A 26957-nucleotide genomic window follows, 5' to 3' on the forward strand; every position below is an offset into this window, starting at 1 on the left:
AACTCTTCCTGTTTTTTTACATAGTCAAGATTCTTGTTTAAGTGTTATTCAGCATGTTCAGAAACCAGGATATCTTTTGAGTAGAAGCTTTAACTTATATGGTATCATTTGAATAAGGATGGTTGTCCAAAATATCTCCAACATCTGTTGGAGTGCCTGAAATTCTATTATTAAAATTTTATTTCTTTGCCCTTGAAGGCCTGAGGACTCTCAGGAATATGCTGGTAAAATAAAAATAACCTTTAGAGATGCCCAAACTGTTTTCCCCAGAACACCAGCATTCATTAGGTGTTCATTCAATAGATTCTTCAAAGGGTTCCATAGGCAAAGAAGTTTGGGGAACAGTATATATAATTACCCAACCCTTTGACATTAGCATACTAAGGGCCCTGAGAAGTTTTGGATTAAGAAAGTTTTCAAATTAAAGTAACCCAGAATTTTCTAAGATTATTTGACCATGAGACATATGTCTCCCCACAAAGCACATATTCCTATCTCCTTGAACTTGAGGATAATTAGACGTACGTGGGTAGAGGGTAGGGGAAGGGGGTATGGCATAGAAAGAGCAGGACCTTGGGAGCAAGAATATCTAAGTTTAATTCCTGACTCTGCTATTTATTAACTAACCATCTTTGCCAATGTTGCTTAAGCTTTTTTGGCTACATTTTTTTATTTGTAAAGTAAGTTTAATAATCACTCATCTCACTGGGCTATAATGATAAGTATTAAGTAACGAAGATCCACATATGTGAGTTCCTGGCTTATAATTCACACTCAAGAGATACTGATTTTGTCAATTGTCCTTTCCCCTTTTTTTCTCTCTTCCCTCCTTCCATTCTTTCTTCCCTTACCTCTCCTTTCCTTCCCTCACACCCCTTTTCCTTCCTTCTTTTTACATTTTTTTATTTAAATGAACTTTTCATTTTGGAATAGTTTTAGGATTTCAAAAAATTTGCAAAGATAATACAGAGAATGCCCATACACCATCCTCCTTATCCCACTTCTTTTTGTGTCTATTAGATGCTCAGAGTGTGTGCACAAGGCTGGCATGCCCAGGGTCTTCCTCATGGCACTAACAGTCTACTGAAAGGTGGAACAGAGACAAGCATATCAACACCTACAAGACTGGTGGTAAGTGCAGTGACAGATGCAAAACACAGGGTGATGGAAAGCCCTCAGGAGGGTAACCTAACCTAGATTTGAGGGCCCAAACAGGCTCCAGATGAAAATGTCAACTGAGAGGAAGCCTGAAGGATGAACAGTGGGCTAAGCAAAGGGTTATTAATGTGTTATTAATGGGTTGAATCTAACTGGGAAGGGAGAGAGGTTGCAGAGTGAGGTGCAGAGCTTGGTGGACGATGCCAAAGGAATACTGAAACCTTTAGTGTGTCCAGTCTGGAACTGCATCCAAATTCAGGTTCAGTAATGATGTCATTATCCAAACATACCTTCTGTAAAATTCATGCTAAACTACCTAAGAGCTATCTACCGTTCCAAAACAATAGTGACTTTGAACAGTGTTCACCAGAGCACGAAAGAATTACAAGATTTTTTTTTTTTTTTAAGAAAATTGGCCAGGAAATAATGAGTAACGAAGGACAGGAAGTAATTGTGAATGTTTAATATAGCTGGGGCTGTGCGATTTGCCTTAAGTTGTTAGCTTTGTTTTCCTCTTGAGAAATAAAAACTAAGGGGCCCTCCCTTTTCGGGGCCCTCCCTTTTCAGTGCCCTATGGCGCAACATCTGTACTTTTTCATATGGTTAACCGTCCATTCCAGGAACGTCTGTGAGCCTCTCATGTTGCAGCCACAACATGGACAGCCCAGTCAAATGCCCCGCAAGTCTTCCTCTGATTGACTCCAGCAATTAGCCAAGGCTCCTGCACCCAGGCAGGACCTCTGCGCTCTGAGCTCCATTCTCCTTCAAGACCTCCCCAACTTCCCAGGTTGAACTACAGCAGAAGCCTTTAGAAAGGGCAGCAGGCCGGCTCTCGAGGTCCTCACCTGAAGTGAGCATGCCAGCCACTGCAGGAACGCCCCGGGACAGGAATGCCCATTTGTGCAACGAACCCTGACTCCTTCCTCACCCTGACTTCTCCCCCTCCCTACCCGCGCGCAGGCCAAGTTGCTGAATCAATGGAGCCCTCCCCAACCCGGGCGTTCCCCAGCGAGGCTTCCTTCCCATCCTCCTGACCACCGGGGCTTTTCGTGAGCTTGTCTCTGATCTCGCGCAAGAGTGACACACAGGTGTTCAAAGACGCTTCTGGGGAGTGAGGGAAGCGGTTTACGAGTGACTTGGCTGGAGCCTCAGGGGCGGGCACTGGCACGGAACACACCCTGAGGCCAGCCCTGGCTGCCCAGGCGGAGCTGCCTCTTCTCCCGCGGGTTGGTGGACCCGCTCAGTACGGAGTTGGGGAGGCTCTTTCACTTCGGAGGATTGCTCAACAACCATGCTGGGCATCTGGACCCTCCTACCTCTGGTGAGCCCTCTCCTGCCCGGGTGGAGGCTTACCCCGTCTTAGTCCCGGGGATAGGCAAAGTGGGGCGGGCGCGGGACGCGTGCGGGATTGCGGCGGCAGCGGCGCACGCGGGCACCTGGGAGCGGCGGGCTGCTGTGGGAGGCGTTGGAGACTGGCTCCCGGGGGCTGTTAGGACCTTCCCTCAGGCCCGGGTGCTCAGAACGCTGGAGGACTTGCTTTTCTTGGGCCTTGATGCGAAGTGCTGACCCCGCTGGGCAGGCGGGGCAGCTCCGGCGCTCCTCGGAGACCACTGCGCTTCACGTTGAGGTGGGCGTGGGGGGCGGACAGGAATTGAAGCGGAAGTCTGGGAAGCTTTAGGGTCGCTGGAGGGGGACCCCGGTTGGAGAGAGGAGCGGAACTCCTGGACAAGCCCTGACAAGCCAAGCCAAAGGTCCGCTCCGGCGCGGGTGGGTGAGTGCGCGCCGCCCCGCGGGGGCGGGGAGAGAGCCTGCAGCCTTCAGAACAGATATTGCTCATTTTCTGGCAGTTCTCAGACGTAGGAAATAAGTCAGCACCGAAGCAGTGGTTAAGCCGGAGGGCTCGGAAGAACGGCACCTTTTCTTTCTCGAAAAAGTTATATGGGGGCTGAATGAGCTTCTGGAGGCTTGTTTACCGTTTTTTATTGTCACACAGAAAAAGAAACTGCCTTGTCTCCCTTCCGGGAATTCTCTCTTTAAGACTGCAAGTCGCTGCCTGAGTGGTTTCATTTTGTTTTGTTTTTCTGCCCTTCTCTTTCTTCTTTTGCCCTTTCTTAGCTTGCACTCCCATGGTAATTTCTGCTTGGTCTCCTGCTGGGGTTGGTGGTACTCGTTCCCACCGCACAGAACCCGGCGCCTATTATTGGCCAAGAAACTTGAGCAGCCTGTTTTGAAAAGTCCCTCGCTCAGAAATGCCAGCTTGCAGATGGCTAATCAAAGAGACGTGGATCCAGGAGGCTCATTTGAGTACCGGAGCCTCTGAGAGTCCATGGATTTTTATTTTATTGGGCCCCAACAAAGTGCCAGGCATAGCGAGAGAAGTGTTTACAAATGTGATCTCCGTGGATTCTCACGAGAGCCGTGTAGTGGGGAAGATGACCACATCCCCATTTTACAGATGGCGAAATGAGGTTCAGAGAGCTTCAGTAATTCAGCCAAGATCACACAGCTAGTAAATGGGAGATATGGGATTGAAGTCAGATCTAATTCCAAAACTCAGGCTGTTCGCTGATTGCATCTGATATCCAGATTACACCAAGAGGCTGAGATGTCTGGGTCCATTTTATGATTAGAAAAAAAAAAATCCTGTTCCTTTCAGAAATAGTGTGCACTATTTGGGCTTCTTTAGAAACTTCCTTGGAGAAAATTAATGATTCAAGATTGAGAAAACATTTATACAACCTCAGGCCACACTCTTCTCTCTCTTGTTATTAACCATTGCACCACTGCAATGTTGGCTGCTTTGAAAATCTCATAGTTTTTGGACAGCAGTATTAGTAAAGTGTAAGAAAATTGTCAAAGCTTGGAGCTATGCTTGTTGAACTTTTGTACCAATAGCACCTTTACCAGAGGTTGCGTGTTTAAAGCCCGAAGAAAACTTTGCTTTTCTGAAAGAATACACACACACACACACACGCATATATAAATATTCATACATTTATGTATATATACATATTATAATACCTATAAGTTAGGTATAACTTATATTTGTATATGATATATGGCCTAGGAAATTAAGGCTTATTAAATAAAATTTATAAATGCAGATGAGTCAAATACAAAGATCAGACATAACTCTATCACCTAAGTAATCGTTGTTTACGTTTTGCAGTTTATCTTCCATTTCTCCCCTCTAATATGACTCTTTTAAATTTAGTTACACAGAAATTGGTTTTGCGCTCACGACATGCCTAACTTCAGGCCTTTATCCTTAAAGAAGTTTCGACACTCTTGTGTCACCTCATGTGTCTACAGAAAATGTTTGCTTTTATGCCTTCACGGTTATGTTTTCTTAGTAGTAGCAATAAATAAAATAGATGCAAAGTGCTAATTACTTGGAATACAGAAGCAAATTTTAATTCTATTAATGGGCTGGACATAGATGGGTGGGGAGCTGTTTTCTGCTTTTCCCCTCTTCCCCTAGTCCTCTGACTCTGGTGATAACTATAGTCAACAAGTATCCCCATCCTTAACCCCTTTTGCTTCTCTTTCTCTTTCCTTCTCTCAACCTTCCTGGTATTAGTTTTCTCTTTCTATTTCTGAGTGTTTTTACTCCGACACTTACAATAAAAAAGTTTGAAATCCCAAAAAGTTGACAAATTTCTAAAGGAGACAGAAAAAGAGTGAAACTTACTTTACAAATTAGTTTGAGAAATAGCTGTGGGTTGCATTTTTTTTGTTTGTTTGTTTTTTTGTTGTGCATGACCCTGTTATTGGCCAAGAAACTTGAGCAGCCTGTTTTGGAAAGTCCCTCACTCAGAAATGCCAGCTTGCTAATCGAAGGGATGTGGATCCATGAGGCTCATTTGAATTCCGAAGCCTCTAAGAGTCCATGGATTTTTATTTTATTGGGCCCCAACAGGTTTTGTCTTGCATTATTTAGGACATTGGCCAGGCAATCACTGGAGAGCCAGTTTGCTCTCCTTTACATTTTGTAGAATGGTTATCTTATGGTCAAAGGAAAGGAGAGGGCCTTTGGAAAATAAAGCTGTGTATTTACAAGCAGTCATACAGAATAGTTTTGTGGGGAAAATAAAGAACAGTTATTTAATTTGTAATTTAATCATTTTTCTTAAACCAACCCAAGGAACATAAAATGGAATATTTAATCATTTTTGTAGCTTAATTTGTAATTTAATAATTTTTCTTAAGCCAACCTAACGAACATAAATTGGGCTATTTATTTTCATTTTTAATGGGCCATATTTACATCACAAAGGACTTGAGAAGTCTTACAAATACAATAAAATGATAAAATATGAATTAAGACATTAGCAACCAGGATGGAAAAACACAAATTTGTAAATGATGGCCAGGTTTGCAAGCAAAAATTAAATTGGTAAATGGCAGCACCCCCACTACCAGCTACAGTTAGACTAATGAAAAATCCTCTAATGTTCATGCCTGAAATACAGTTACCACCCTTAGCAGCAAATTAGAGGCAAAGAAGTTCTGGAATTTGGACGTTGTCTCTGAGTAAGCTCTTTGAGACACTGGACAAGTAATTTCCTTCTGAATACTCTTATACTGACACATAGGAGAAGTGTCAGTGTTTCAAAGGAATCTCTTTGAAGGCTACTACAATGCTTTAGGGGTGCCAGATTACCAGAGTAAACTGCCAGTTTGAGAGAATAACTGTTTCTTAAGAGATGGTCTGAAACCTAACTAAGTAAGGAAATCCCCCCACTTGAAAGCCCCTAGGAAGTTAATTGCTTTTGGCAAATTATCTTGGGCCCCAAAAGTCCCTTGATGAGCACATGTTTTGTAATAGGTACTAAAGACTATTTACTTATGATGAAAAATAAAATAACACAATTTAAAACTTGAAATTGATAAAAAGCAACTTGAAACCAAATTTAGGACAGTGAACCCATCCCTTTCTTCTTTTTAAATAGGTAAATATAGAAAAAATGACCACATGATGTGAAACAAAAAGCAAATATTTAAAAACTACATTTATACTTTATCTCACCACACTAATGTAAAGAATTTTGATTTTACTTATAAATTCTTAGCCTTGTCTACACATATACATAATTGCATGTTTAATTTGAGCTATATATAGTCTGTTTTTGTTCCTTTGCATGTTACACAAACCTTTTTCTATTTCTACATAATTTTTATCTCATATTTTTTATTGGATACATTATAGAGAGAGCATTTATTAAATGAGCTGGGATTACTATAATTTTTATTATTTATTTTTTAATTTATTACTTATTTTTATAATTTACTATTAGAAAAAAGCATTTCTTAAATGTACTGGGATACATATATATATATGACTTTTTCTTGTTACTAAAAAATTACTCATAGAACTTACATATTAAAATTTTAGGACTTGTGATGAAAAATTATAAAATAATTTAAAACGATAAAAAGCAACATAATTTTATATGTTGTACCTTGTACTTCCTTATAAGGTACAACACTACAATAGCCTTAGTGTGTAGTTTTCTTTTTGCTATGTATGTATATATATATTCATAAAAGTGGAAAAATAACATTTAACAAATCCTCTTTATTTTCTGGAAAATCCTTGCTTTAAAAAAAGTCTTTAGCTTTTTATATAGTTCGACTTCTAACACCAATTAAATATCTTCAATTCAGTCTCAAGCAGGAACAAATCTTCAGTCCACTTGCCTACCTTTATTGTCTTTGAAGTGACAGTGTGAGTAGTAAAGCCCAAATCAGAGAGAAATTGACTTTTGTAAGATTGGTAACTTCACCTTCCCCGGAAGGAAATGAGGTGGTTCTTCCCTTTGATCACAACTGCTTTCTTGATTTGAAATAAACTGTTGTACAGACCAGTCACCCCATCTTTAGACATTTAGAAATGGCAATCATAGTTATATAGGACAACTAGCCTGAGTCCCACTAAGTAGAAATGATAGTGAATTTAGTATAAGATTATACCTTTAGGCTGGGCGGGTGACTCACACCTGTCACCCAGCACTTCGGGAGGCCAAGGTGGGTGGATCATGGATCACTTGAGATTAGGAGTTTGAGACCAGCCTGGCCAACATGGCAAAAACCCAACTCTACTGAAAATACACAAATTAGCTGGGTGAGGTGGCGTGCCTGTTATCTCAGCTACTCGGGAGGTTGCGGCAGGAGAATCACTGGAACCTGGGAGGTGGAAGTTGCAGTGAGCCAAGATCATGCCACTGCACTCCAGGCTGGGCGACAGAGTGAGACTCCGTCTCCAAAGAAAACAAAGAAACAAAAAATCATACCTTTAGAGCAAGGCCAGCCTTATGAATTAGCAAATCTGACTACAAATTCAATCAGCAGATATACTCAGCCCAGCAAAGTGAGCAAGCTTACTATAGGTTGTGTTAAGGCATGGACTGGGATAAACTGGCAAAATTAGAGTAAATTTGACAATTTGACATTGAATTCATTAATGATAGCCTGTCCTTCAATGAAGTCAGGCAGCATTGTGTTTCTATTCACCTCTGTGTTTTGTGAGGCTATAAAAATATAAGATATGAGAAATGTGAATACTTTTTATTTGTGAGGGCAGGTATCTTGAAAAAGAGAGCGAGAGGAAGTCAGAGTATGCGGGTGAAGACTCTTGTTTTTTTGCTGAGGATTTAGCTTTGGTTTTTAGCCATTCTCACAGAGATCATTGGTCCTAATTAACTGGTTGTTGTTGTTTTTTTTCACATGAATGTCTGTAAGGTTTTAGGCTTGATTTTAAAAATTGGGCCTATACTCACAGAAAGACAAATACTGCATGATCTCGTTTATATGTGGAATCTAAAAGGTTTGAATCCATAAAAGTAGAGAGTAGAATAGTGGTTACCAGAGGCTGGTGGGGGGCAAAGTTGGGGGATTTAGGGAGATATTGGTCAAAGGATACAAAATTTCAGTTAGGAGGAATAAGTTCAAGAGATCTAGTGTACAACTTGATGTCTATAGCTAATAACAATGTATTGTATACTTGAAAATTACTAAGAGTAGATTTTAAGTGTTCTCGCCACACACACACAAAAGAAAATGATAAGTATGTGAAGGAATGCCCAATGTAATTAGCTCGATTTAGCTAATTATCTTCCAAAATATGTACATAATTCAAGACATCATGTTATATACCATAAATATACACAATTTTTTTATTTGTCGAATAAAAATAATACAAAAAAACCCTGGGCCTATACTGCCCACAGGTAGTGGCCACAGGCAGAGCTGGTCCCAAGCCCCTCCCTCTCTCTGTAGTCCCTTATCCCAGGTTGCTTTATTCTTGTATGACCCACGTGGCCCCTCTGGGCTTGTAAGGGCTCTGGGGCTGTATTTTAGGACTCTATAGCCCTTACATTACCCATTTCCTCTACCAAAGGTCATTTCTCTTATCTTCAAGCTTATTTTTGGAAGGGTCATTATTTCTTCATGAGAAGTCAAATTCTGATTTGCAAGTGCTGAACACAGATGCCATTAGTCTATAAAACTCTTATATTCTCACATGTAAATGTAGTAACCTGCTAACCTCAGATTCTGCTTCCTCTAACCTAGTTGCCCTGCAACTGTGATGAACCTCAAAATCACCAAGGGTACTTCCCCATTCTCAGAGATCCTGATTACTTAGGTCTATGTAGGGGCCTTAGCACTTTTTATTAAATAATGCATCACTGCAGGATTCTGATGTCTGTTGGGGTCTTGAGAACTATTTTTCTGACTCTAGCACTAAACTCAAAATGTAATTTCAGATGGAATTTCCTAGGCTCATTCATTTTATTTTATTTATGGCTTGGCCAGTCATGGATCTAATCAGTAACTTGCAACTGTTGCTTCAACTACCTCTGTCCTGGACTTTCCAGAGATTGGCTTTAAGAAAGAAAGAGGACATCCCTGGGATAAGATTACCATGTGTATTTTTATGTACACATTTTGAAAAACATACAAACGAATGGGATCTTTGCTTATCTCTTCCATGTAGAAAAATTTATTTTACTTCTATTTCAGGTTTTCAATAATGTAGTAGAACAAGATGACATCACTATATCCCTGTTTTTTACACAGATATATTAGAGATGCATTATCTTATTGGAAATTTTAAACTATTCAATAATAAACTATTAGTCTTTTAGAATTTCTTTTTCCTCAATTGTTGACAAGTAACTGAAAGTCTACAAGCAGACAAGCAGAATTAGTCGGTGGAACTTCATTTCTTGCTCCATTTTTGTCCTCAGCAGTAGAGGGTGGTGAGATTTCAACCTAGCCTAGCAGGACCAATAAGTCTGGAAAGAAGTAGCTCTAGTTCATATTGGCACCTGCTAATTCTAGTTCTGAAGACCATGGGAAATCTCTTGCCTATTTAGCTCAGTGATCATCCAAGATGGGAAATTCTTGGGCTCAGCTGTGAGGGATCCCAAGTTTATATGTACCACTAATGTCTCACAAATCAAGAATCCAAGAGAATCAAGAGACTATAGTTCATTCCTTATATTAAATTCTTAGGACTGCCAACTGGGTGGCTACAGTTTTGGGGGCTAGAAGTCTGATATCAAGGTGCCAACTGGACTGGTTCCTTCTGAGGACCACGAGGGCAGGATGTGTTCAGGCTTGTAGATGGCCTTCTTTTCCATGTGTCTTCACATTATCTTCCTCTGTTTGTATATGTGTCCAAATTTCCTCTTCTTTTTTTTAATTTAGAAATTTATACTGTCTACAAGCTTTATATAGCTTTAGTTAAAAAAAAAAAAGCAAAAAAAAAAAAAATCAAAACAAAAACAGTGAAGCCAAGACACTCTTCCAAAGTCTGGACCCTTCCAGCCTTCCAAATACAAGAGCTCTGGAAGTTGTATATACCAAATTTCCTCTTCTTAAAATGTCACCAGTCACATTGGATTAAGGCTCACCCTATTAACACCATTTTAACTTAGTCACCTTTGTAAAGACCCTATCTCCTGATACAGTCCCATTCAGATGCTCAGGAAGTTAGGGTATCGGTATCACTACATGAATTTGGGAGTTGGGGGAGGACACAGTTTCGCCCATGACAGTCCTGAATCTCCTTTGCTAGATGCATGACTGGGCCAGTCACTTCACCAGTTGGGATACACTGCCATCTCTATCAGAAAAGGGGTTTGGGCTAGGTCATCTATAAAGTCCTTTCTGCTCTAAATTGTAAATTTAATGAGATACCAACATTTAGTTTAATTGTTTAAAATTTTAGAAGCCAACTGGATGCTTTGCTGGTGTCAACACTCCCCTTTACAAAAAAAAAATTCGGCCGGGCATGGTGGCTCACGCCTGTAATCCCAACACTTTGGGAGGCCGAGGCAGGCGGATCACGGGGTCAAGAGATTGAGACCATCTGGCCAACATGGTGAAACTCCGTCTCTACTAAAAATACAAAAATTAGCTGGGCCTGGTGGTGCACATCTGTAGTCCCAGCTACTCGGGAAGCTGAGGCAGGAGAGTCACTTGAACCCGGGAGGCAGAGCTTGCAGTGAGCCGAGATCGCGCCACTGCACCTCCAGCCTGGCAACAGAGCGAGACTCCGTCTCAAAAAAAAAAAAAAAAAAAAAAAAAGAAAAAAAAATCTCACTTTCTGTTTCTACTGTTCTCTCAAGTACCCCTCTGCCTTCTGTTACTTCTTTGCTGCATTCTGAGAGGAATGGGGTGGGGAGCACTCTTTCCTGTAGAACCCAATAACCCATCTATTTTCATCAATCTATTTGAAATTCAAAGCCAGGGGTTAAAATGTCCACTTTCAATTTGAGATGTCTAACTTTCAGATAAATCTATTAACATGCATTTCTAAGTGACTTTTAAGCTAAGCATTTTATTTTATTGAGCTCGTATAGAAGGGTAACTATTATACTTGTATAATAAAGTGCACTTTCAAAAATACTCGATTCAAACGTAAAATAATATTCGTAATATTTTATGACAAACCTCCTAGAACTTATATGTGTCTTTCTTCCCAGAGCAGTCTCTATGGGTGCCTAAACAATACTGCATTATTAGATTTTTTTCAGTTTATAAGCCACACAAGAAAGTTAACCCATGTCATCTCTAGAGGCATAAAAATAGACAGTTGTTCTGAGAAACATATCTGTTTATTCCTAGTTCAGTAACAGCGCAATGAGATCCTAAATTATGAGGTACTTTTTGTTTATCTTATTGTCTCATTGGCAACCAGCAACTCCTGTTGCATTTTTGACATGGGAATCTATCAGGGTGTGGTTAATAAAGTACATTTCCATGGTAAGTATTCTTTAAGAAAAAATAAACAAAGATTTCATCAGAGACAGAAATTACTGCAAACTGTACTTACCAGTTTCTGGTGATTTGTATAACTGAGGTTTTGATTTCAAAAATTAAAAAGTTCTCTTTAGTGTAACATATTTTTGTGTCCAGTAATTTTACTTCAAAAATAAAAGAGAATTTTCTTTACCATCAAACAACGTTGCTGCAATGAGTGGTGATATATTTAGTCCTAGACGACCAAAGAGAAATAAAATGGCTTTGATTATGCTGGTTTAAGAAAATATATCTGATTAAACAGAGGTTAATATTTGTGATGTTTGATTTAGTAAAATTATAAGACTACCAAAGAAAACTAGAAGAGCAAAATAACCAAAATGTATATAAAGAATTCAGTGTTGATAATTCGAAGGTTTAGAATTTTTTCCACCTTTCAAATACTAAGTTGCTGTTATAGATTTACTACCATTATTACCCAGATTTTCCATTTTACTAAAAAATAATAACACAGTTCGTTATGATAAATCAGTATAGATCTTTAGGCTCAACACAACCCTGCTACCTTTTAAACTTTTTTATTATACAACAAACACATATGCATTATCAAGAAAAGATGAGTTTAGCAAAATGAAGAAAAATAGTCTTAGCAACTAGAAATAAGCACCATTAAAATTTCTGTGTGTTAAAAGGTAATATACTGCTGAAACTTTTTTTTTCTTGAAATGTCCCTCTTTTCTTTCACTTTTCATTTTCTTAATCCCTAACCTTCTACTGTTGAATTTTCTGGACCACCGTTATACCCCCTCATCAAGAGGGCATTTTTTTCTGCAGTAGCTGAGCACAATGGTCATATTGAAGAAATTCCCTTGTGGGGGCTTTGCCTAGAGGTAAAATCCTCTTGGCCGGGTGCGTTGGCTCATGCCTGTAATCCCAGCACTTTGGGAAGCTGAGGCGGGAGCATCTTCTGAGGTCAGGAGTTTGAGACTAGCCTGGCCAACATGGTGAAATGCCGTCTCTACTAAAAATACAAAAAATTAGCCATCATAGTGGTGCATTCCTGTAATCCCACCTACTCGGGAGGCTGCGGCAGGAGAATTGCTTGAATGCCGGAGGCAGAGGTTGTAGTGAGCCAAGATCTAGATTGTGCCACTGCGCTCCAGCCTGGGTGACAGAGCAAGACTCCGTCTGAAACAAAACAAAACAAAACAACAACAACAACAACAAAAACAAAGTAAAACCCTCTTCACTGTGATGACTCTAAAGCTTGCTTTTGTCTCTCTAAATCACAACAAACCGTTTGCAGTGTGATGCTGTGCTCAAAATTGAGAATTCTCACTGACTGTTCCAGGCATCTGTCTACTCATTCTTGCCATGCTGAGGGCTGTCATTTCTCACCACTGAATGCTTTTTTTTTTTTTTTTTGCTTCTTTTTAAAAGTCTTTTCCTGTTTGCTTTGAACTTCAATAAAAACAGGGGGTAAGAAGGCAATATGCTTTTATTTTGTCTGTGGGGGTTTTTTTTTTCCTTCTTCTTTTGGTTCCTTTTCAGATCCTAGCTCATCAAGGCCATTTGCCACACTGACACTGGAATAAGCCTGAATGGGGGTCTATATTTCTTCCAGTAGTTAGTTTAATTCGGTCATTGAGCTGTTGCTCTATTTGTAACCATCATGCTAGATCCGAGGGCTGACTATTCCTGAGAAAGTGTGGAGATCCTTTCAGACTGCCATGGTGCTAGGGCAGAGTTTCAGTCATTATCTTCTGTGTCTGCTAATTCTTGCATCATTTCTTCTACTCTGTAACCCGGTTGGCTATGAAAAGTGATTCTTCCTCACTGATGCTGCAGGTAATGGGTGAATATCCAATCAGGTTCTTGTCGTCGGATACAAAGAACAAATTTCATGTGTCCCTATTTCTGAGAGGTTCAAAGGGAGCAAATGCACAGATTCTAGCTTAGGATGACTTCCAGCTTCTAACTATTTGTCTGTGCATTCCATTTCCTCACCTCTGCGAGAGGTTGCAGTCATGGTCACGGCTGTTCTGAGAAATTCAGTGCCCAAACTGGAGGGAGGGGAACACAAACTCAGCTTCTTCCCAAGCTTCAGGGCAGGGCTGGCAAGTTTTGCCTTCCCCGCCAGCAAGAGCCCTGGCTTTAGGGGTCTTGTTACAGTTTTCCCAGACTGGAGGTCTTGGGGCTGGATTCTGGTTCTTAGCGAATTCTTGCCAAACACCTCCCCTTTCCCCAGTATCCATTTGTTTTGAAGGTTCTTTGCAGGCTTCTTGCCAATAATTGTCTTAAAACAAATGGAGTTGTTTGCATGCCTAGATGGAGTAAAATATTTAGGAAACTATTCTACAAATATGAAACAGCCCAGATTTGGGCCAGAAGTCCTGGTTCTGAGTCTCTTATTAGCCACTCTTAACTGTGAATTATTGGACAAATCATTTCTCGCACTCTGTGTAATCTGTCACCTGGCTACTTGATGATTTAAACCAGGAACTGTGGCCCTTCTCATAATACTGTCTCCTAAATATTGGGTGAATTTAGTATATCAAGGAGGGCAGGGCACTATACCCATAGGGGACTCTCTCTCTCCCTCTGTCTCTTCGCCTTTCTCAGATACTCATCTTTGGTGGCAGACCTGGGGTTGAAACCACAGTTGTTTTGAAATTTCTCTTTCCTTCTCCACTATGCTCCCCCTCACTGAAACTTTAATAATAAAAGTAGCACACTTATTGGGCATGTATTTGTTATGTGCCAGGTTCTGTGCCAACGGCTTTAAGTGCATTATTCCACTTATTTTCACAACAAGCCTGTGAGGAAGAGGTTATTTCCACTTATAGATAAAGAAACTGAGACTTGGAGAATGTAAGTGATTTTACCCACAAACACAGGGCAGTAAGTGGAAGGCCCTGTTCACCTTAGAACACCTGGCTTCTATCATCCATGGTGCTGTTTCTAGTGTGGTTTGAAGAACCTGAGATCCGAACTGCTATACAAGTGACCTGCTGCTTTCTTGGAGAGAAATCTGAAGGACAGTGGAGCCCTCACATTGTCTTTGCCTGTGCACAGCAGATACTGCCAATTTTGGGTGGGTTACACTTGTTTACCACGTTGCTTACTTCAGAAATCAATAAAATTCTCTTCATGCGTTTATTTTACAGGTTCTTATGTCTGTTGCTAGATTATCGTCCAAAAGTGTTAATGCCCAAGTGACTGACATCAACTCCAAGGGACTGGAATTGAGGAAGACTGTTACTACAGTTGAGACTCAGAACTTGGAAGACCTGCATCATGATGGCCAATTCTGCCATAAGCCCTGTCCTCCAGGTATGTTACACAAAACATCCAGAGATTACAGTGAAAGTCACAGTTAGGAGTAGCACATAGTAATCATGACTATAATAATTTTACAGTTTTTGGTTCCCCTATATTATATAACATAACTGAGAGAAAAACAACTATGAAATTATTTTCCAAAGATGAGTTTTATTTATATTTATCACGCTTATTTGATGTGGTTACGGATAAATTTAATTTACAAGTGACATGCACCTCTGAAATGAGAAGATTGGTCTATTTGGCTCCATTTTTTTCTAAGCAAAAATGACTCATTTGTGAATATGGAAGCTTATCATGTCAAAACTGATTAGGATCTACCATAACAATAGTGGAACTCTGAAAGCAAGAGACTTCTACTTTTAAGGGATATGTCTCAGCACTTCCCTTCAATCAGAAGGTCTCTAAGAAAGCTGTCCTGGCACTGAAGCCTGCAAAATATATTTGCATTTTGCAGCTGAATAACAAGACGAATAAGAAAAGCAACAAGCAGAAACCAACAGCTTTTTTTTTAAATCAATACTTTGAAGAGCAAACTAACTTCAGATCACAAATCCTTCAAACACTGGTAAATTAGAAGCTAAGCAAAATGCAATTGTGCAAACATTTCTTCAACTTTGCGTAGAAAAAAGGAAAATAGCACATGGGTTCATGTGATATATTAATAGAACAAAAAAGGACTGTAGTATGTTTCATGGTTGGCCTCCCAGGCTTCCAGCACTCAAGCTGTAAAACAGGATGGGTCCTGTTTGTGAAAAGATTCTACCAGTCTCCCTGTGCTTCGTGTCCAGATTTTAATAACCCTTATGGAAAAATCTCCCCCATAACCCAACCCATTTATACTTAAACCCATTTACACTTAAATCTTCTCCAACACGAATAAAGAATGGCTTCCTGGCTTTATTATAACCTGCTAAACACAATCAATTTGCTCTATGAATTGAAATCTTTGTTCATAATTTTAAAACCTAAAATGTAAATTAAAATGAACAAAATATGCTTTGCACATCAAACTGTCAAGGATTTTTGTCTGTTGCTTTTTCGGTTTCGCTTTGTTTTATTTTAATTTAAGAAGTGAATGTAAATTGTTACAAACTTTTAAGAAAGACATTTGGATATATGAGTCAAAAATTTGAAAATTTTTTTTAACTTTTTTTTATTATTATTATACTTTAAGTTTTAGGGTACATGTGCACAATGTGCAGGTTAGTTACATATGTATACATGTGCCATGCTGGCGCGCTGCACCCACTAACTCGTCATCTAGCTTTAGGTATATCTCCCAATGCTATCCCTCCCCCCTCCCCCCAACCCACTGTTTATACTTGCTAAGATAGCAATTAATTTATACGAAAATACCCTGAGAAAATAATCAAAAATAAAGGAAAATATTGTACACATGATATTTCATTATCAATATGATGTGGGATTCCTTAGGTAAATTCTGGAATATTTAAAGACTGAAATAGTATGTATCAAAGTCATGTTTTCTGATATATTTCTCATATAATCCTCAATTATATAAACCTTCTTAAGTGATTTCCAACTGATCTGGCTGGATTAACTGATTCTCCCTGATCCATCTATAAAATATCCTGGATGGCATCCAACCATGTTAAATACTCTTCCCACTTCAATTCCCTCTTGTTGAATTTTAGGCTTATCAATATTTAAGTTGCTTCCAAATCTGTTTATGCTCATTAGTGTTGTGATATTCATATGTAATTTGATTTAATATTGCATAAATTAATGAAATACAAATACAGAGAAAAGACAGATTTTATTTCTATGAAAACTAGGTTGAGTGCTTTGGAGAATTCAATAAAGATGAGCTGCTAAAATGTTGTTGATGAATTTTGTGAGGGAAAAATAAAAGTTAAGTAGTAGGAAAAATCACAAAAATCTCTAAAGCCATTCATACAGATTATTGGTATGTTTATGTTTTCCCTTCATCAAAAATGAAGGGAGGGAGAGAGGGAGGGAGGAGAAAAAAAGAAGGAAATGAAAAAGGAAGAGAAAAATAGACAAACAGGAAATTATAGGTGATGCATTATGGATGTGACTTAAGAAAGAACCTGGGATTATAATAACTTCTATATCACAAGATTGCCAAATGATTATATAGTTATATTTTATAAATTAAAACAAAATATTTACAGTATTTTTAAGTGATTTCCTATGTAAATTGACATTTTTTATTAAATGATCAAAGAAGTCCTCCCCACATCATCATATTCAATAAGAAGGATTCTATGGTATACTGCACACATATTTCATATATACACATTGTACATATATATATATATACACCTGTTATATATATGCTCATGCATATACATGTATGTATGTATTATATGCATAGGAATGCAACAAAATAACGGCAATATCTCCAGATTGTTGATATATAGTTTTTTGTTTGTTTGTTTGTCTGTTTTTTTGAGATGGAGTCTCACTCTGTAGTCCAGGCTGAAGTGCAGTGGCATGATCTCAGCTCACTGCAACCTCTGCCTTCTGGGTTCAAGCAATTCTGCAGCCTCAGCCTCCCAAGTAGCTGGGACTACAGGAGCACACCACAACACCGGGCTAATTTTTTTGTGTTTTTAATAGAGGCGGGGTTTCGCCATGTTGGTCAGTCTGGTCTCAAACTCCTGACCTCAGGTGATCTGCCTGCCTTGGCCTCCCAACCTGCTGGGATTACAGACATGACCCACTGTGCCTGGCCTGATACATAAGTTCTTATTATACTTTCCTGCCTTTTCCAACATTTCTATAATAAGCATATGTACCATTATACTAAAAAAAAAGTATTTTAAAATCTGATTTTCAATAAAACAACTACTTATTTTCTTATTTTAATAAATTTTGTTTTCATACTTTGGAGGAACGAAAGAACCTGTGGTTTACTGTATCTCCATTATACCAAGGAAGTTGTGCTAGGCACATTCTGCAAGATAATTCATTAAAGAGACCAATTCATTCAGAGACCAGTATAATACCACTAGCAAAAAATAAAATTATACTTGGACTTGGGTTCTGTTTTCTTTAAATATTGCTACAATGTTATATAGCCCTATGCACTATTTTTGAATTTTGTTCTGGGAATCTCCAGTTTGTTTGTTTCTTACTATTGACAGACTATTATCTTTACTTACTAAAATAGCATATATATTTACATGTCATAATTTGCTCATGTAGTAAATATTTTGTTTTATCAAAAAGAATATATGAAGTTATTAAGGAATTCATGTTCCTAGGAAACACAGCAGAAATTAATTTTGCTGTATAGGTGAGCAGAGCAGATTAAATAAACTGCTTATATTTTTAAAACTAGTTATACCATTAACAATTAGAGTCACTAGTAATGTTTTTCTCACACTTCCCTTGATATTTTCTGTCACTTTCTTCTTAATTCTCTATTCCCTTACCTTCATCTAGCTTTCCCCATAGCATTTTTTTAGCACTTGATATCAATATATTTATTTGTGTATTGTCTGCCTGCATCCCAAGAAGGTGAAGTCTTTGGTGATGAAGGCTTTATCTTATTTCCTGCATCATATCAAACTTCTAAAAAGTTCCTAGGACTCAATAGGCATTTAAGAAACACCTATCAGATAAATGAATTTTTTAAGAGAACACATTACATAATGCTTTCTAATAGCAATACAGTGACAAACTTTATTTTTAAAGTAAATTAAAGCAAATGTGTATATTATTTAAAATTGTTTGTTTTTAAGATAACAAGCCTGATAGATAATAAATTTTGGCATAAATATGTTAATGCTTATCAAAACTCATCAGTACATACCCTGTCTTTTGATGAAAAAGTAATAGAAAGGGGAGAACAAAGAGAACTGTCATGCTCACTAGGCAGGCCGAGTGCAGTTCTGACAGCAGTGCAAGAGAAATATTACTATCTCCATCATATGCAGGATGAAATTTAGGCTTGGAGAAAACAACACTTTGTTAAAGATTTTATAGCTGCTCAAGATTTGACCAAGGCTTTTAAAACTTCAAATGTTCTTTTCCTTATTACACTGTTTCTTATCAGGATTTGTGGACTTTGGAAAGTAAAATGAAAAGTCAGAGCAATGTGAGTTAGTTTGATAATCTCAGTGGCCAGTAACAGCTATCCCCACTCTGAATATATACCAACCAACCTCTCCCCTTTCTCCAAGGAAGTTAGTTGTTGGCAAAGGCATTTCACGCAGTGTACTTTGTCATTCTAACCTTCGTTTTTTTTGTATGCTCCTGTTGCTAATCATCCTATTTCTATGGGCTTCAGTCACTCTTTTAGCTTTTGTCTTGGGAGACTTTCTGTCTGTTGACATGACTTTTAAAATAATCTTCTCCCCCATTGTATTTATATCTCATTAGCCTACCCCCCCTCCCCTTGTGTTTTAGAAGAGTTTTATTGTCTGTCATCCCTGTATACTTCCCACCCTGTTACCTGCCCGTGTCCTGTTCAAACACTTGCTCCTTTTTTCCTTGGGCAGGTGAAAGGAAAGCTAGGGACTGCACAGTCAATGGGGATGAACCAGACTGCGTGCCCTGCCAAGAAGGGAAGGAGTATACAGACAAAGCCCATTTTTCTTCCAAATGCAGAAGATGTAGATTGTGTGATGAAGGACATGGTAAGAGTCTTAAAATGCAATTGAAAGAGGCCAGTCTTGGAATTTCATGTAGAACCATTTATAAAACAATTTGAAATTGGGGCCTACTGTGGTGCTATGTTGACACACAGGAAAGGGAAGGACAGGTGGCTAGGGTACCGCAGGACCAGGTGCCGAGCTAACTACTGGTCTAGACCTTTATGAGTAAGTCTAGGCAATTCTTCCAGATATAGGAGAATGAGTAAATATGAACCCTAGGAACAGGGTTCATCAGCTCAAATCAAAAGCTCAGAAATTATTTTTTTTCTGGCCTCGACTTATGCTTATATAATGGTGCTCGTTCATGGCCAGAAAAATTCAGAAGCCTGCAGATACAAGGACATAGAAATCCAAAAGGTAGGTAGGAATGCTCCCCCTTTCTTTGGGGATTTAGTTTGTCCTGATAATTCCATCTGGGGACCTGAATTTTCATGGATATCTCAGTGTATTCGAAGGACCCAGATTGAAGTATAACAGAAGTGTTTCTAGTTTTGTTTGACATGAAGAAACCTCTGGACATAAAGCTTTTCCCATCCCTATTTAGCCTATAAAGCAATGTTTCTCATCCCTGGCAGTGCATTAGAATTGCTTAGGGAGCTACTAAAAATGTTTCATGTTTAGGTCCCACCTCAGGGCAATTACATCAGAGTCTCTGAGTGAGGACCTTGGTATTGGCCTGATGGAGTAAGTCTGGGGTAGAGCCTAACATTCTACATTTTTAACAAGCTCCCAGGTGATGCTCATGCTGCCAGTCCCCAAGTCACCCTTTTAGAGTGTTAAGGCTAGAGACTAGAGGAACAGGGGAGACGTCTAAGCAATGGTGAGGTTTGTCTTAGTTGCTGCTAAATGATTGCCGGCCATTTCAACCTGGGGTTTCCTGTTCTGTGTTTAAACACTGACTGTATTACTGGTGTCATGCTGTGACTGTTGATATAAGCAGTGGATCTCAAAAATCCATGCAGCTCCTGCCCACCATTTTCATAGTCTTCTTATAATTAGCTGCTATAACTAATAGTTTCCAAACTGATTTTCTAGGCTTAGAAGTGGAAATAAACTGCACCCGGACCCAGAATACCAAGTGCAGATGTAAACCAAACTTTTTTTGTAACTCTACTGTATGTGAACACTGTGACCCTTGCACCAAGTAAGTTTTAGTCTTTCTCTGATTAAAACACTAGATATAACATGAGAGTTATCATTTTCCTAGGGAAGTAACACTGACTGAGAGTTAAGAATTAGGGTTCTAGTCCTGCTTTGCCTCCAAGCAACTAGATGACTGTTTGCTCATTTAAACATTTGTGAAACTTCCTGTGTAGGTGACACTTTGCTGGCCACTTAAGCTAAAGATATGAGCCAGACATATGCCTGGCATCAAGGTATCAGTCCAGAAGCACAGACAGTCAAGGAAAGCAATGGTTATTGTGTTTCAACAGCATGAGAATAGCATCAGAAGAGACTTATGTTCCAGGTGTTATAAATTATACAGAAAAACTTTTCAACTCTGCCTGAGGAGATGGAGGTGAAGACATGAATGTGTCTCATGACTTGAATCTTGAAGAAAGGAAAGAAAGAGCATTAACAGGTGCACATGGATGGAATGCACATTATAGGCAGGGAAACAGCAGCTGCAAAGAGACAAAGGAAGCTCAGGAAAACAGAATACCTGGCTGGAGTGTAGGAAAGACTGAGAAGCGTTCAGGGCTGAATCATGAAGGGCCTTGTCTTTTAGGCTAAAGAGGTTGGTTTTGACCCAAAGTTAGAGAACCTGCGTTGTAAGTCATCTTGGGAAGCTTTTAGGAGTTCATCTAATAGGCTTAAGAAATAAGGACATGATGCCTTATGTTTTATTTGCCAGGAAAATTTTATGTACAGTTGTCCCAGGCTCTCCCCTGGCCACAAGTGTCTGAGAGTGCGCCTATGATGACAGGCTAGGTAGGCATTGGGGAAGCAACTGACTTAGTAAAATAATAACAATAATCGTAGTTCCAAGTATTTCATAATCTTGATTTAATTTTCTTTTCATCATAACCTTTTGAAATAGATAATATTATTTCCATGTTATTGATGAGATAAAAGGCTCATGGCAGTGTGACTTCCCAAGCTCACCTAGTCAGGTAATGGGCAGAGGCTGTGAACTCAGACAACCTGATTGTGAATGTTTGTCTGTCTGAAGGAAATCACACATGAACCTCTTGAGTCTCCTGATCACCACCGGTTGCTAAAAGTGGCAGCCTCTAAGGGCCAGCTGAGTACCCTCCCTGAGCTACATCATGGGCATGGCTATCGCCTGGCCATTTTCTTGGTCTATAGGAATTTTTTGAAATTACTTTTGGCAGTTTATTTTAAGAGCTAGTTTAAGCTATAGGATTTACGTGTTCAGTTTATTACCAGGTTTAAGTTTATTTTTGTATCTACTTCATCTCTCTTGTGTGTCACTATTTTCCTATCTTCCTTTAACTCTTGAAATCTTAAGACAGAGTCATTCCTTATGATATTTTTCATCCAGCCATCCAAATTATATTAACTTGTGCCAGCTTTAGAAACTAATTTAGAAATATTTGAGGGAATACGTTTGCCAGAGATGCAAAGATGAATAAAATGGCCCCTAATTTATAAGTGCCATTGAAAATGATAAAGGAATTATTCTGCCAGGCTTTTGAATTTCTCCTGTATTTTTTTTCTAGATGTGAACATGGAATCATCAAGGAATGCACACTCACCAGCAACACCAAGTGCAAAGAGGAAGGTAATTATTTTTTTACGGTTATATTCTCCTTTCCCCCAACCCCATGGAAAGATGTGAAGAAAAACCAATCACTCTTGATTACTAGAAAAGTCCTTTATTTAATCTTAAAGATTGCTTATTTTCATATAAAATGTCCAATGTTCCAACCTACAGGATCCAGATCTAATTTGTGGTGGCTTTGTCTTCTTCTTTTGCCAATTCCACTAATTGTTTGGGGTAAGTTCTTGCTTTGTTCAAACTGCAGATTGAAATAACTTGGGAAGTAGTTCACAAAGATTTGCCTCATTCTTACCTATAAAAAGCTACCACTTTGGTAGATTTATGTATTGTTAATTTCTTGCCCCTGAATGCAGCCTTGAGAGCTGACTGATAAGAACAAATGAAATTATTCCTCAGCTAGTTTCTGAGCAACAGTTTTGGGGCATTGAGTGGTATTCTCATCCTTCCTATAAACAAGTGTTCTCTGCAGCAGCAGAATTGGCCAAAAATCAGAAGTAATTCTTCACTATTCATTGAGATCTCCCTATGCAAAAAGAGAACACAAGAAGCAAAGGCATTCCCAGGAAACACATTGCAGGGAACACTTTAAAAACTTGTACTTCTCTGCCTCCTCTTCCTTGGCCTAATTGCTTGTTTTTAATTATTTCTCCTTCTTAACTTAAAATACTATGGGGACACATGTTATACAAAGGTGACTTAGTAGAGTCAAAATTAGATATTATCATAATTAGTCTAGAAAAATCCCTTTAAGTCATTCATCAACTACAGGGTCACACCAACTTTCAGTAACTTAGAAGTATCCAATTTTCCCTTCTCAGAACAATTATCTGTTTCTTCAGTTCAGTTGAAGAAGAAAGTTTGCCTTGCCTTTAGCGGTTGTTTAGCTGAAAATACATTTGGGATATTTAAGCACTGTAATTGTGCTCAGAGACATACAGATTCTTCTATCTCACATTGACTTTAATGCATACACCTATTGAGTATGTATACTTGAGTTATTTGTGTGTGTATTTCATTTCTGGGCATCCATAGCAAGTTGATGTTGACTTGCTTGTCCTACGGCTTCTGCATCCTGCCATAGTCTTGCCGTCCACATCTTTGCTGGACAGAGAGTGGTGCTTGCCATATGGTAAGTCAAAAGCCATCTCCTTGCTAGGCCAGCCTGTGGTAATTAGATGACTAATTAAGATATGTCCTTTCACTAGAACACTTGACTTAGTAGTACAAGAGTTCCAAAATCAGCGGTCTCCTGCGATGTTTGGCCACTTTTAAGTTTCACTGAATTTCTCCTTTTTCCTTCTTATATTTCTCTTAGTGTGAAAGTATGTTCTCACATGCATTCTACAAGGCTGAGACCTGAGTTGATAAAATTTCTTTGTTCTTTCAGTGAAGAGAAAGGAAGTACAGAAAACATGCAGAAAGCACAGAAAGGAAAACCAAGGTTCTCATGAATCTCCAACCTTAAATCCTGTAGGTATTGAAATAGGTATCAGCTTTCCTTGAAAAGAAAAATAGAGAAATTAGTGATTTGGCTTTTTGTTACTTCCTTTTACTTTTTTGTTTCTTGTTTGTTTGTTTCATTTTGTTTGAGATGGAGTCTTGCTCCATAGCCCAGGCTGGAGTGCAGGGGTGCAATCATGGCTCACTGCAGCCTCGAAGTCCTGGGCTCAAGTGATCCTCCTGCCTCAACTGTGACCCTGGGACTACAGGCATGCACCACCATGCCAGGTTAATTTTTTATTTTTATTTTTTATAGAGACAGGGTTCACTTTGTTGCCCAGGCTGGTCTCAAACTTTTGACCTCAAGCAATCCTTCTGCCTCAGCCTCCCACAGTTCTGGGATTATAGGTGTGAGCCATCACATCCAGCCTGTTACTTTCTTTATTTAAACATTGCTTGTGTGTGTGTGTGCATAGGTTAAAGGGGCCTCACAGATGAATTATGATATGGTACCCAAATTAAAAGTAAACTTGTACACAAAAACCGTAAGAATCAACAAAGGAGGGAATTGAGAGTGTGCTGAAAATGAGCTGAAAAAAGAACTTGGCCAACCTCCATGTTCAGTGTTGTTGTTATCCCTGCAGAGAAACAGCCTTTACCAGGCATGGGTTCAGTATCCAAGCCTGAGCAAAGAGATTGCTCTTAAAGTTTGTCATAAGGGCACAGCTTAACTTTCTCTGGCTGCCGGTTGACCTTATGTCTCACCATATCTTTTCCCAACATGGTATCAATATATTTCAGATAGCAAGAAATACACCGAGAAAAGAAACCAGTTGCACTTAATGGAATTATTTTCTTATTTGGGGCCAGGGCTCAGTGGGAGTTAGGATTCTTTAAATTAATATGGTAAAAAAAATTTCAATTTGAGCCATTTTCTGGTATTAAGAATAAGAATAGTTACAGGGAAGAAAATTTTAGAGTAGTTATATTTATCATTTATTTTAATAAGTCTATATGAAAAATAACCTCAACCTATTTTATGAATTCTTTAGGTTTCTTGCCTTTAAAAACCAAGACAATATTGCTTAGTTTCTGGCAAGGCCGGAACCTTTCAGAATAAAAATTGAATGGTAAAAGTAACCTTCTTAATCACTTAATCTAGCTTCCTAATTTTATACATCAAGCAACTGATTGTACTTCTTTCTGAATTAAGGAAAAATTAGAAGTTCACATTTAGAATATTCTAAAGATATATTTTTATTTGTCTTTCTCTGCTTCCATTTTTTGCTTTCTAGGAAACAGTGGCAATAAATTTATCTGGTAAGGCTTTTATCATTTTATTTCATAGAGATGGCATCCTTTAGAGTAATAGGCCAATTTCAGAGTAAAATAATGTTACTAATTTCAGTGACATATTATGGGATCTTGTTATTTCTCATACAATTCTACCTGCTCAGCATAAAGCATTTATCAGGCAGTTTGTTTAAATTTATAATGAATACTCATAGTTAAAAATAATCAAGTAACAATAGGACACAATAGTCTGAGGCTTAAGAAACTTTTCCTTCATAATCAGCTAGATGTATTACAGAACTCCTGCCTAAAAAGATCTAGAGGTTAAAGTGTACTGTAGACTCAGGTATCAGTGTACCCAACTCTATAACAACATACATGATTCCATTCAGTTGTTCTTTGATCTGTGATTTACAGATAAGATGATCATAAACTCTTTGCTTATACTTTTAGATTTGTGGGTCATTGATCATTGGATCCATAAGAGATGTTATAGGTGATCTTTTCCAATCCTCTTAATTTATAAATGAGAAAAGAAGATACAGAAATGTTATGTATTGTGGCCCAGGTTATTTAACAAATTACTGGGTATATGGCAGGATTTGGAGTTAGAAGTCAAGGTTGTCTTGTTTCTGTATTCCCCTAGTCAGCTCTTCATAGACCTTTAGGACTTAGCTATATTCTGAAGCAATATAAAAAGAGAAATAAACATGGTTTTCACTAATGGGAATTTCATTTAGAAAGACAAATTTTCAGACTATTTTCTATTTTTCAGATGTTGACTTGAGTAAATATATCACCACTATTGCTGGAGTCATGACACTAAGTCAAGTTAAAGGCTTCGTTCGAAAGAATGGTGTCAATGAAGCCAAAATAGATGAGATCAAGAATGACAATGTCCAAGACACAGCAGAACAGAAAGTTCAACTGCTTCGTAATTGGCATCAACTTCATGGAAAGAAAGATGCATATGACACATTGATTAAAGGTCTCAGAAAAGCCAATCTTTGTACTCTTGCAGAGAAAATTCAGACTATCATCCTCAAGGACATTACTAGTGACTCAGAAAATTCAAACTTCAGAAGTGAAATCCAAAGCTTGGTCTAGAGTGAAAAACAACAAATTCAGTTCTGAGTATATGCAATTAGTGTTTGAAAAGATTCTTAATAGCTGGCTGTAAATACTGCTTGGTTTTTTACTGGGTACATTTTATCATTTATTAGCACTGAAGAGCCAACATATTTGTAGATTTTTAATATCTCATGATTCTGCCTCCAAGGATGTTTAAAATCTAGTTGGGAAGACAAACTTCATCAAGAGTAAATGCAGTGGCATGCTAAGTACCCAAATAGGAGTGTATGCAGAGGATGAAAGATTAAGATTATGCTCTGGCATCTAACATATGATTCTGTAGTATGAATGTAATCAGTGTATGTTAGTACAAATGTCTATCCACAGGCTAACCCCACTCCATGAATCAATAGAAGAAGCTATGACCTTTTGCTGAAATATCAGTTACTGAACAGGCCACTTTGCCTCTAAATTACCTCTGATAATTCTAGAGATTTTACCATATTTCTAAACTTTGTTTATAACTCTGAGAAGATCATATTTATGTAAAGTATATGTATTTGAATGCAGAGTTTAAATAAGGCTCTACCTCAAAGACCTTTGCACAGTTTATTGGTGTCATATTATACAATATTTCAATTGTGAATTTACATAGAAAACATTAAATTATAATGTTTGACTATTATATATGTGTATGCATTTTACTGGCTCAAAACTACCTACTTCTTTCTCAGGCATCAAAAGCATTTTGAGCAGGAGAGTATTACTAGAGCTTTGCCACCTCTCCATTTTCACCTTGGTGCTCATCTTAATGGCCTAATGCACCCCCAAACATGGAAATATCACCAAAAAAATACTTAATAGTCGACCAAAAGGCAAGTCTGCCCTTAGAAATTCTAGCCTGGTTTGGAGATACTAACTGCTCTCAGAGAAAGTAGCTTTGTGACATGTCATGAACCCATGTTTGCAATCAAAGATGATAAAATAGA

The 26957-nt window shown here is 38.4% G+C and overlaps 2 protein-coding genes across 17 annotated transcripts in view; one reads left to right on the forward strand and one right to left on the reverse strand.

Moving 5' to 3' along the window:
* ACTA2 (actin alpha 2, smooth muscle) overlaps positions 1 to 2982 on the reverse strand; it is a 56641-nt gene extending 53659 nt beyond the window's left edge. For 3 of the 14 annotated variants that reach the window (XM_063710302.1, XM_063710300.1, XM_063710309.1), the window contains exon 1: positions 2512 to 2942. The gene's annotated coding sequence lies outside the window, so the exon portion shown is untranslated. Of the gene's footprint in view, positions 1 to 2511 lie in introns of all 14 variants that reach the window. The other 11 variants (XM_063710299.1, XM_063710305.1, XM_063710306.1 and 8 more) reach the window with 11 other exon arrangements.
* FAS (Fas cell surface death receptor) lies at positions 915 to 26653 on the forward strand. 3 transcript variants are annotated; one of them, XM_004049750.5, is made up of 9 exons: positions 915 to 2479; positions 14595 to 14760; positions 19263 to 19400; positions 20454 to 20562; positions 22103 to 22164; positions 22318 to 22380; positions 23552 to 23634; positions 24900 to 24924; positions 25673 to 26653. In XM_004049750.5, the coding sequence occupies exons 1-9, from the start codon at positions 2450 to 2452 to the stop codon at positions 26002 to 26004; spliced, it is 1008 nt and encodes a 335-aa protein (XP_004049798.1). In that variant the 5' UTR covers positions 915 to 2449; the 3' UTR covers positions 26005 to 26653. The 3 variants fall into 3 exon arrangements, with proteins under 3 accessions (XP_004049798.1, XP_018890250.1, XP_063566380.1); XM_019034705.4 differs by having other exon boundaries at positions 2401 to 2785; XM_063710310.1 differs by lacking the exon at positions 915 to 2479 and adding an exon at positions 2845 to 2929.
* The last annotated feature ends 304 nt before the right edge of the window (positions 26654 to 26957 follow it).

The sequence above is a fragment of the Gorilla gorilla genome, chromosome 8 (assembly GCF_029281585.2).
Source record: "Gorilla gorilla gorilla isolate KB3781 chromosome 8, NHGRI_mGorGor1-v2.1_pri, whole genome shotgun sequence".
Taxonomy (NCBI): Eukaryota; Metazoa; Chordata; class Mammalia; order Primates; family Hominidae; genus Gorilla; species Gorilla gorilla.

Excerpts from the sequence above, each read along its gene's own strand:
- FAS (XM_019034705.4), top strand. The coding sequence starts at position 2,711 with ATGCGAAGTGCTGACCCCGCTGGGCAGGCGGGGCAGCTCCGGCGCTCC. Across the intron at positions 23,635-24,899 it reads AATCTCCAACCTTAAATCCT|GAAACAGTGGCAATAAATTT; the intron begins GTAGGTATTGAA and ends TTTGCTTTCTAG. Across the intron at positions 24,925-25,672 it reads AGTGGCAATAAATTTATCTG|ATGTTGACTTGAGTAAATAT; the intron begins GTAAGGCTTTTA and ends TCTATTTTTCAG.